Raw genomic sequence first — 12,211 nt, 5'->3', positions numbered from 1 at the left:
AAGAATCTAATATTAATTTTCGAATGTAAAATTAATTTACAATATCACAATTAATTGCTGGTTGCTGGATCTACATGTATCTCTAGATAACATGATGCATGTCCATATGAAAGAATTACAAAATACTATTTAAAAATCGATTCAGATTCAACATTCATATTTTAAACAATTATATCGTACATGACACATGTCATTAGTGATTTGATTGAAAATTAAAAATAGCGATAGGTCAGGTGGCACCGATATAATTTATTTCCATCTCGAGCCATAATGACACGTGTCGGCGATGCGGATATTAGATGCCAGTATTGTAACAATGCATACGCCAGAATACAGCATTCTAATAAAACAGAATAATATGTTCCCCTGTCGTGTCGATACGGAAGTCTGCCGTTCAACGAACACTGGTCGAGCAATTGGTAAAGCGCATTACGCCAATTTTTTAAACATTTCAAACAATCAATAACATCGCCGTAAATATTCGAAATTCACCAAAGATTATTAAATCGACGCGAGTTAAGCGCTTCAGCTTCACCGAAATCTCTCGAGCGGAACTGACTCGCTGATACCGCCATTCGGGGGAGAACACGAATTACGTGGATTTATTAGCCCGTATAAAACGAAACGAACCTTTGGCAGTCCGAACATTAGATCTGATTCTATCACCGCTCTCGCTAGTATAGCTTCGCTAGTATAGCGAACGAAATCACTGATCTTGATTCGAATCCTATTGCGCACGGAGACAAAGGATGGAATGTACTTCGCCTCAACTGAGCTTTCTCGGTTTTCCGTTTGTGCAACATTCCGAAATTCTTACCGCCGCAGAATCGGAACATACTCCAATACAATCGAGCATTCAACCGGCATCTAATATCTGCATCGCCGACACGTGTCATTATGTCTCGAAATGGAATAAACCTCGCGTATACCGTTCCTAGCTCGCGAACATCCGCGCCTAAATTAATTATATTCGCATCGCAAAACCATGCATGTAAAATTAATCTTTAATTAAAAATTATTTTAGCACTGCTCTTAATAAATAAGAAGCGCCTCTTTTTGATTCACGATCTAGAGTCCTCTTGATACAAAGAAGTGATATTAAAGATCAAATGTCGAATCGAATGAACTTTTTGCGTGACAGTTAGCTATTTCGTAAGAATTGATCTTTTCCTACGGAAGAGTCATCGTTGAAGTAGTGCTGCGATTGTTTGAGGATACAATAGCATGTTGAGTTGCTGAAATTATTCCACAACTTTGACAACTCAATCGCTTAAGGAACAGCTGCCTAATCTTTTTGTTGGGATTTTGTTGGGATCTTTTATTAAAGTAGAAATATAATCGAGAATACACGTTGATGCACAGTATTACAAAAGACAGACAGTAACTCAAGCATGAGAGAGCGAGTTAAGTAAGATGAGACAACGACTTAGGTCCGTTTAAAGTCACTAGATATACAAAGTACCGCAATCATTCGCCATTTTGGCTCCAATAAGCGGTTCATTCAAATTATATATTTACATGACCCCTTAATGATAATGTATTTTTGGCAATTAATTTCAGCCATTTTTTGCATTTTTTGTTGTTATTTTCGCTTTTTGGGATGCGAAATAAACGAAAACCTTTTTCGCTTTGATTTCTATAGCCTTTTACGCAACAATCTAGTCACGAATGCTTCTCAGATTTCACATACAGGTTAGAAAATTGCACTTAAAGTGTACATACATACGTAACAAAAGTGTGCACTTGTACTTTTAGGAGACCATTTTAGCTCCATATCCTTATACATTGAAGCCCCTTGCACAATGCTAGGCAACAGGCAATAAGAACAGAAATAGTATCTATTCTCTGCTCCTATTGGCGAATATTTTCTGCTCTGCGTATTTATTGGTGAATAGTTTCTATTCCTTATTTCTATTGCCTGTTGCCTAGCATTGTGCAAGGGGTTTGAGTCTTATGGATTGCGGTACTTTGTATATCTAGTGACTTTAGGTCCGTTCTTAAGTACGCGACATCTATCGGAAGGATAGATATATTAGACTTAATATGGCCACAATCGGCATAAACAAATGTATATGCCAGATAATTGCACACTTCCAACACTTTTTCTTTAATACAAATATAATGAAAACGTAAAAGTGCTGTATAACGTCCAGCGCAAAGAGCGTATACTGAGCATATAATGTAACATTATCATTATCATTATCATTATTATACAACACATACATGTAAACCAACACATAGATAATTATGCACGTTTGTATGCAAATGATGATGAACAGCACTATAGTTACCTCTAGCTGCATCTTAAACCTGTAAAATTGAATAAAATAATTAAATAATTGAAAATAAAATATGTATGCGTGTATTTGTGATTATTTTCGATAGTCATTAATAAATTTACGAGGAAAAAATTCAAAAGTTATCCACATTTAATGAAGAAAAATTTTCGATAAATAATTATTAATCAATTATTTCAATTTCAAATATTAAAAAAAAATATAAATATATAAATATATTTTTAAGTGCTATATTAATAAAATTAAACTACAAATAATGCTAATTTTAAACTTAGAAAAATGAAAAGAGAAAAATACAAAAAGAAAAATAACAAAATTTTTTTTATTAAAAAGTTTTTATGAAATACGATTATTATATTTTTGAAATAAGAGATATTCACAAATTTTGTTTTCTTTATTTACATTTTTAGACTTTATTTTTACCACTGTTTATCATTTTCATGAAAATTGCCAATTTTCTGAAGAAAACGCCAGTGTAATTAAAGCGAAAGCATGTTTGTTTCTTTAAGTGTAATTATCAAAAAATTAATTAGAAATTAGCAAGTAAGAGCCAATAAGTCACGATAATTGGAGCATAAGATAGAAAGAAAACACTTTCCTCTTTCTTATTTTATAATTATTATATATTAATCTTATATAGCTAATATATATTTCGAATTACTTATAAACGTAAACGTTTCAGATTATCTTTTGAACTCATCTTCAGCGGGACATTAAGAATCGCTCCAGGAACGTTACAAATTTCAACCAGCTCACATAAAATTAAATCATTTCGATATCACTTCAACAATCAATAAGCAAATACAACTATGTAGCATCTCGCAATGATCTGGTGAGCACATTCTCCCAAATAATTCTACTGTTAATGTCACGCTGAAAATGGATCAAAAGATGATGGAAATATTCGTGTTTAATGCATGTATTGTAATGAGTAATTCGAAATATACTAATTCAAAATATAATTGCCAATTTTTAAATTAATTTTTTGATTATTATTATTTGAGGCAATTTTTACTTCAATTAAGTGTGATTATAAAAATACATCATACAACGATACCGTTTTAAAATGACACTCTCTCTCTCTCTCTCTCTCTCTCTCTCTCTCTCTCTCTTTTGCTCTTGAAAATGAAAAAAATATTGTTGATAAATTTTTATTTATTAATATCTTAGGATATATAAGTTATTAAAATTATCATGCATTGATGTAAAAATGTTGCTTACCATTGTTTTTGGTCATCATAACGTTGCTTTTCTGAATTGCTGAGACGATGAGCAACGTTTTTTTCGAAATATGCGATTTTTCGTGCCGTAAGAAAGGATAAACAAATGTTACTGGTAACAGAGATAATTAAAATTCCATACAACCAATATGCTAATCCTGAAAATGTGATATAAAAAATGAATTTCTTATTGTTTCTCATATTAAATCGAGTTTTGCAAATGCATCAAACACATTTTTTAATTTCAATAAGAATATTTAAATTTATGTTATATTATTTCTTACTTTTATGTCCTAATATAAAAATTAAAAAAATAATGCATTAATTAGATTATCTATTAATGCAGCATTCACTTACTAATAAATCCGAAGTTATTTTGTAAAAGTATGACAGTAACAAATAATGGGATATAAATATTAAAAGGGACTCCCCATGCATAGATAGAATAAAATTTTAACATTTTCTTCTCTTCTTGTTTCATCATTCGTTGTGACGAATGCAATTGTCTGCGAAACGTAATTTACGCTTTACATTTAGCCGGCAAAAATAAAAGAAATTACAATGTAATTAAACATTAATATAAATGTATTTGATCGAGATTTTTGAGAAAATAACTAATTCCATAAATGACTATAAAAATTGATTTTCTTTATTCAACACCACGATATGACAATATATCGTTGTAAGTAAATGTGAATGTACATACCTATATATTATAAATGAATAATTTGTATAGTATTTTGTACAATATAAATCAATCTTATGAAGATTAACAAATTTATAACAATTTACATTATAAATAAAATATATACATACGGAATAATAAATAAAATATATATAATATATATAATACTTGTATAGCAGCTTACCTAAATGTACGCCAAATATTGAAACTCATTACATTTAACCAAAAATAACTTCCGAAAAAGGCATGGTATAAGACAAAACCTGAAACAATGAAATAAACAATATGTCAATTAATAAGTTTTTATTAAGTGCTGAAATTCACAACTATAATATATGTGACCGTAAAAAATTATAAATCGTTAATTAATTTTTTGTACTGCAAATTTATAAAAAGAAATATATATATATTTATCATATGCTAAACTTAATAATTTCTTAATGTAAGGCATAATTCTATGAAATTTTAACAACATGTAAAAAATTTATAGATAATTTTAACGTGATTTTAAAATGTACCAAATATTTTTATATAATTTAAATTATTATTCCTTCGTTCTTAAAATTATATAAATTGCAAATTATATATTCAAATTATCAAAAAATATTAAACCGCCAATTTGCATTGACATTTCTAAAAAATTTACATACTACATTATGTGTGTGCTTTATTATAAAATTTGAATATATCGTACCAAATATGATATAGATGTAATACCCTAAAGCATCCTTTTCAATTAGTATGATTATCAGGAAAGTCGTGTACGCAACGAATACCGATCCACTATATCTACGTAGTATAAAGCCATGTATATTTCGAAGTTCTGGCAGTATGGAGTACACTATGAACATTATCAACGAAGACAGTATAACTCCTAATTCGCCGCAGAAAAATACGATCATAAATGAACTATTCGGAAAGAATACATTTTTTCTTTTATGGCTTTTGATCTTATTCGTAATTTTAAGGCTTATGGCCTTATTCGTGATCTTCTTCATAATATCCAAACAAACATTCACAGTAAATTTGTTTTGAGCTATGTTAGCGAAGCAATAGGATGTTGGTTCAATGATTGTGTTGTATTGAGATAGATACAAAGAACCATTGGCGAGAAAGAAAGTGCTGCTGTAAGGATTAAAACAATGATATCCAGTCTTCTGACATGGATCGTGGACAATCAGAAGAAATAATTCGTCTATCTTTTTACTTTCGTTTCTTGACGAATCATTAATGTATCCAAACATGTTTCTCAGGAAAATAAAATTATTTTGTTGGCCAATGCATTTTCCTTTAATCAGGTGACTACCGAAAGGACAACATATCCGAATGCAGATAATATTGTCGCACATCTCGTACGAAACGATATTATTTTTATTGTTAACTGTATTAGAGTTTTTAAAGTACTCGCGCGACCTGTATTCGTTCTTGCTTTTGGTGTTCTCTAAGTTTTTATTTGTATTATTAATCGGATAAATTATATCTTTATTGTTTTTTGTGGTTTTACTTCTGATCTTTTTCATAATCTCAAAGCAAACGTTCACATCAAATATATTGTAATCTACGACTGCAAGACAATAAGATGTTGGCTCGACAATTGTGTTGTAATAAGGTAGATACAAAGAGCCATTAACGAGAAACTTGTTCTGAGTAGGGATTGAGTAGGGATTCATCAAATAGTGTCCAGTTTTCTGACATGGAACGTGAACAACAAAAAGAAATTCATTGTCTACTTTTTCACTTTCATTTTGAAACGAATCATTAATATAACCATTCGTGTTTCGCAGGACAACAAAGTAACCTGGTCCAGGAATGCATTTTCCGTTAACTAAGCGATTAAGATTATCGAAAGGACAACATAGTCGAATACAGGTAATATCGTCGCAAGTCTTGTATAGAATGATATTATTTTCACTATTATTGAAACCTTTATTGAAATTATTAAAGGAATCGTACGTAGAATAACTATTGCCTTTGATTCTTTTCAAGTCATTGAGTTCTTGTGATATAAAATTTCTTCTGCTGTCAAACTCTGTTGAATTGATGCGAGAATTCACTGATATTTGACTATCATTCTCATGCGCTTGAGATTTATATTGTATGAAATGGTCAATCATCAATCGCTCGTGATTATTATTCGTGAAATTGATGTGATACTCCATATCATCGTTATTTGTGGTAAAATTTTCATGCGAATTATACCAATCTTCTCCATCATCATAATTTTTCATAGTATTTGCATCAAGTTGATATCGTACCGTAGTTGAATAATCTTTTTCTTCGTTGTCACTCGTCAAATTTGACCAAAGTGTCGAAAATGAAGCAATGATTGGAAGAATACAATAAAGTATGAGACTTTTTCCATACATCATTGATTATTTAACGTGTTGGATTTACATGTGAAAAATTATTCTTGATTTCTTTTTACAATAGCTTCACAGACGGGTATCTAACAGCCATAATAATACATGAATTAAAAAGTTGAATAATATTGTAAATTGTAAGAGATTTGATGATGTTTACTTCCTGCGAAGAACGAATTTTTCGCAACAAACTGACGAATGCACTTTTGAAAAAAACAATGTCGATGAACAAATATTTCGATAATTAAAATTTAAAGTGCTTAAAACGGTGACAAAAGATATATTAGTTTGATCCTGTTAGTCTTACTATTCTGAAATTTATGATTTTTGTTATAAAATTATAAATTTCATTTTTTGTAAAAGCTTATAATTTATGAAAATTAAGGATATCTGAAATTTATGATTTAAGTAATGCGTCGCATAATATTTACTAAAATAGAAAATAAATTAATAAACAAGAAGCAACAGAACAAATAACAATAACACAAACATTTTAGTTATATATAATATTTCTTAAATTTATATACTATTATATTTCCAAATTTTAATTATTTAAATTTCTTTGCATATAGTTAAAAAGTTTCTTTTCAACTTTTAAAAATTTTTCTTCTAAAAATTAATAATAATCGATAGCGTATAAGAAAAATTTCATTTGTTTTATTAACAAATTTATTAGTCTCTTTCTTCGTTATCTAAATTACAAAAGAATACATGCGATCAAAAAATGAAATTTTGTTGAATATATAAGTTTATTCATCAAAGTCTTGTAATCCGTTTTTCTTATGTATGCTAATATAAAAGAGTAAACAAGTACTATTCAAAAACCGGTTTGAACTCGACGTTCGTGTTTTAAACAATTATGTATATGACTATAACATGACTATCTATTTGATTGGAAATTAAAAGCGATAGATTAGATAGTACTGACAAAAAGAAAATTTTAATGAAGAAAAGATACTTTCGCAAAAGATTGCATTAAATTTCTCGAATTAATATGGAACTATTACTAAAAATTAAATCATATTAGAGAAAATGATTTTTGTAAGATCGTTAATTTTAAAGGTAAAATAATTATATATGCAGAAAATTGCACACACATATGAATTTATTCATTTGATATTTATTTTAATTAGAAAAATAAACATATCAGGTTATATAAGATGTCCGATAATAATTATATCATCTATTATGTGTAGATATAGCGAGTTAAATTGAATAAAAAAGTCCTTTACTGTTTTTACCGACAATAATTATTTTGAAAGATTAATTTTAAAAAATTAACCAATTACCGGGAATATTAACATGTGGCGAGAAGAAATACCTGCTGTTACACGGTTGCGAAAACGCGAGGATGCAACATTACACATAACTCGCACGTAGTTGTCACTTAGTAGAGCGCTCCTCACAACACTTTATCACACATCTTTTAATCGCATAATAATGGGCTATCTTTTTTCGCGCTAATACTTGCGCAAATTGATCAATTTTCTTTTAGAATTAATTTCTCATTAATTATTGCGAAAATCGCAAAATAATAGAGAATTTTCTATTTAGTCAAATCCACTTTATCTGCACACGTGAAGTGATACAATATTTACCGAAACACCTTATTATACATTTTTCTTTACCTTTTTATTGACGTTGTAATTGCATAATAAAGAATGTCAAATCGATACAAAGAACACGGATGCTCACGGATATAATCACACACGTTCGTATTCGAATCGCTGAGGACTTCATTAAATCGAATTTCGATATAAAAAAATTTCTTTTGCTTATAATTACATGACTGAACGCTTTGAATGTTCGTGGAAGAGTGCTACATGGCCAGCTTTTTTAATTACTTCTTATGTCTTTCTCGATTCTACCTACATCGACGTCATTCGCTTTAATGTGACACACCTTATTCACTTGAGCGTGCGTGGAGCTTCGAATTATCAGGTACATATGTTTTAACACTGAAATTGAATGAATTCTTATAATAGTTGCATCGGATAAATTTGTCATAATGCGCCTAATACAGAAAGCCATTGACCAAGGATATGTATTTGTCGTCTGGATAATTGATCGGAATTTAGCACAAAATGTTTAATCTTCTGACACGAATTGTGGACGCAGTTGAAATAGCATTCAGTCACTTACTTTTGTTCTATAACAAAGTTGTATATTGTTTGTAATAACCTCGTACATATTCAGAAAAAAATATTTAACCTTTCCTGTGTTTTTCATCAATCAAATGATCATTAAGATGACAACAGCTAAATACAAGTAATGTTGTTATTACACACTGTGTGTATGTGGAAAGATGATTAATTTTATTATTATCTCCACTAAAAATTTGACGGAAATTGTATAACATGAAATTTTTTGCCGTGTGGCTTTATTAGCATTTGATTGTCATTTTGATATGTCATTTTCATGATTTTGTATCAAATCCACAAGCAATTCACTGTTCCGAGTCAACATCTGCGTTAATTGTGGAGTTAGTAAAAAATTCATATTATGAAAATGACATGTTGTAATTATTATTGATGTAATTTTTATGTATAATATATAAGTTTAATCTCACCTCGATATCCCGATATCCCGATTTATCATAGAAGTGAATTTCTGTTGCACTGTCAGGACAGCATCGGTGAGTATAAGTATGTAATATCAAATAAGTATGTAATATTATATTCGATTTTTGTCTCACTAGATTCTAGAACAAGCTAATACTGTATCTGGTTTAATCGCGATGTCTCTTCTCAAAATATATGAGAGATGAAAGCGCAAGTAACATATCAGCCATGAGGCAAGATTACTATTGAGATAACGAATCACCTAACAACGTTGAAACTGTAATTTACCTGTAAATCTGTACGACGGTTTAAAGTAAAAGTTTCCTCAATAAGCTTTAATACTAATTAAACAATTTTACTAATGGTGTCTCGTATCAAGTTACATAATTACAAGTCAGGCGCAGCAAATAATTTGATTAATGTAGCTACAGAATGAATTATACATTCTAATTAAGAGCTATTATATTTTCGAGAGAATTATCAAGAGACATAAACTAACGAAGTCATTAAGATTGTAATATTTTAATTGAGACCTGCTACATTTTCAGAAGACATAATTATCAAGAGATTTAATAAATTAAGTAATTAAGATTTTAATACTGATTTTTTAACTTCGAATTATGAGCGGTTATATTTTTGATATAATTAATAATAGAATCAAGAGACGCGATTAACTAAGCAATCAAGATTTCTAGATTCTTATTCCATGATACTAGAAGATAATATTCTTTACTACGTAAAAATCTGAAATTCATTATTTGTGTGTCTCGTAAACAAAGACATTAATGGGCAACAATATAAAATTAATCTTTTATTAAAGAATTAAGTTACTACATTACAGTTAACTGTTATTTAACTGCTGATCTTTATTATAAAAATTTTTTTTATGCATTGGGGAATTAAAGATCCTCAAATAAATTCTATCTGCGACGGTTTACCTGCCTAGAGATTAGCAAGTGTAAGCTAACAATAAGTCTATTTAAAATTAAAACAAAAGATCAACACACGTTAATATATAGTTAATTTTAGATTGGAAAATTACTCTCTATATTTTGGCCTCGTGTAAAATTCTGAAGTTTTATGGATTACGTCATTAACATTAAAAAAACACGATAGATATCTCTCGCCAAGTGACGGACAGTAATAAAGATGAGTTATTTATATATATATATATATATATACAGGGTGGGCCATTTTAATCTATGCACCCAAATTTCTTTGTACCTAAGACAGATACGGAAAAATGATTCAGACAAAAGTTTTATGGTTTCTAGGGGGCCATAAGATGGTATCATTGGTTTGACCTTGAAGAGTTATTTGAAGGTCACATGAAGGTCACCTTTAATTTCTTAAATGGAACCTACTATTTGTCATTGCATATTCTTGTATCTTATCTCGAGAGCTTTCCAAAACACTATAATTAAGTACTTTTTTGTTAAGTACTTTTTGAGTTATGAGGCTTGAAATAATTTCTTAATTTTACATAAACCGTAAAATATCTTGTAAAATATTCATTTTTCGATTATCTTACCTTAATACTTTTATGTACAAAATAATGAGAGGAATCAATTGGTGTAAAGAAAACACATAGTTGTTTTTAAGAAAAAATATGGAATTGTTAATTGCAAATTAACTGAATATCTGCAAATTTCAACTTTACATTATCGTATCGAATATTTTAGAAGAAATCTTTTTGGCAAAATTTTCACATCGTACCGCACTCACTAATCGTAACTTCGTGCCTTGTGATTGTATTGAAATACATGTTGTAAGTAAACCGAAACAAAGTATTAGTGCAATACCTAGATCACATTGAAATTTCCCCATTTTTTAACTAAATCTATAATAATTATGAAATTTAAATATTTTATAATAATGATAATATAAATATTTTATAATAATTTATACAATAAAAATGATTAATATATAATTACTTACATTAGAAAATGCACGTCTGGTGCTCTTGATATTTTGTTAAAATGACAATGTTGATCGTTTCTGAGCTTAAAACTAACGCTTATTTGTTTAAAATATGTACGTCTGATGTTATTTATATATTTTGTCAAAGTATGCAATACTGATAGCTTTTGATGTATTTTGCCGAAATGACAATGCTGATCGTTTATTTAAACTGAAGTTTACATCTATTTGAAATATGCATGTATTGTATTTTTAATATATTTTATTAAAGTATATGCCGATCGCTTTTGATTTCATCTAAACTGACGCTTATATCTGTTTGAAATATGATTACGTAAATATTTAGTAATCCATTATCAACTGTCGTATTTTTCATGTAAAGCATCAGGAAGCATATAAGGAAGAATCTAAATAATGATATATAAATTAAAGATACATAAATCAAATACTATATTTTTCATATTTTGTGTTCAAATTTTAAAATTTAATTTTAATATATAATTATGTATAATTTTTTTTATTATAATCTAACATTTTCACTTAAGAAATAAAATAGAAATCATAAATATATTATTTATTATTTATTATTGTATTGTAATATATACAGAAGTAGCATCTTATCTACAAATATGTGTTTTATATTAGTTAGAAACTGCATAAGACTCAAAAGATAACAATACAAAATTTACATTCTGTATAGTACATGATACACAGAATTTGTGTGTATATTTGTATTAATGAGTCTATGTATTAATCAAAAAATTACCTATGCATGTTAATGCATAAAATAATATTTCAAAAACATTTTTTAGAAAGAGTACTCTTAATATTTATAAATATTTGCGTCACGCATTTAATAATTATACATATTATTGCGATAAAATATCTTTTCCTAAATTATTTTATCTTCGTAAATATATATACTTGAAAACATATCATAATACATACAAGTTATTTATTATAACATTTAATACAATAATAATAATAATATAAATACAAACGTTGTATTATAAATTGACAATGAGTGAAATAAATGTATCAACAGTTTTTGATAATATAAATAAAAAGTGTTATCGAAAAGTAAGAAAATACAAATTATAAAGAAAATTAAAAAGAAGAGCTTACAAATACATCGTTAAATAATAAAAATCAGAGAACAAAAAAGAGA

The 12,211-nt window shown here is 28.3% G+C and overlaps 1 protein-coding gene across 1 annotated transcript; it reads right to left on the bottom strand.

Annotated features, from left to right (window-relative positions):
• Nucleotides 1-107: 107 nt before the first annotated feature.
• Nucleotides 108-6,614, bottom strand: LOC145966322 (uncharacterized). The gene is made up of 6 exons (XM_083090336.1): nucleotides 4,897-6,614; nucleotides 4,387-4,465; nucleotides 3,871-4,023; nucleotides 3,519-3,713; nucleotides 2,092-2,310; nucleotides 108-1,315 (listed from the first exon to the last, which is right to left on the bottom strand). The coding sequence occupies exons 1-6, from the start codon at nucleotides 6,569-6,571 to the stop codon at nucleotides 1,171-1,173; spliced, it is 2,466 nt and encodes an 821-aa protein (XP_082946462.1). The 5' UTR covers nucleotides 6,572-6,614; the 3' UTR covers nucleotides 108-1,170.
• Nucleotides 6,615-12,211: the final 5,597 nt, after the last annotated feature.

This window comes from Camponotus vicinus, unplaced genomic scaffold, assembly GCF_025532165.1.
Source record: "Camponotus vicinus isolate PSW18456_S1 unplaced genomic scaffold, iyCamVici1.0 SCAF_2, whole genome shotgun sequence".
NCBI lineage: Eukaryota > Metazoa > Arthropoda > Insecta > Hymenoptera > Formicidae > Camponotus > Camponotus vicinus.
The sequence above is the reverse complement of the archived record's forward strand: the minus strand, read 5'-3'. Positions and strand labels throughout refer to the sequence as shown.

Excerpts from the sequence above, each read along its gene's own strand:
- LOC145966322 (XM_083090336.1), bottom strand. The coding sequence starts at position 6,571 with ATGATGTATGGAAAAAGTCTCATACTTTATTGTATTCTTCCAATCATT. Across the intron at positions 3,714-3,870 it reads AACTTCGGATTTATTAGTAA|AAACAATAAGAAATTCATTT; the intron begins GTGAATGCTGCA and ends ATTTAATATGAG. Across the intron at positions 2,311-3,518 it reads TATGATGACCAAAAACAATG|GTTTAAGATGCAGCTAGAGG; the intron begins GTAAGCAACATT and ends TCAATTTTACAG.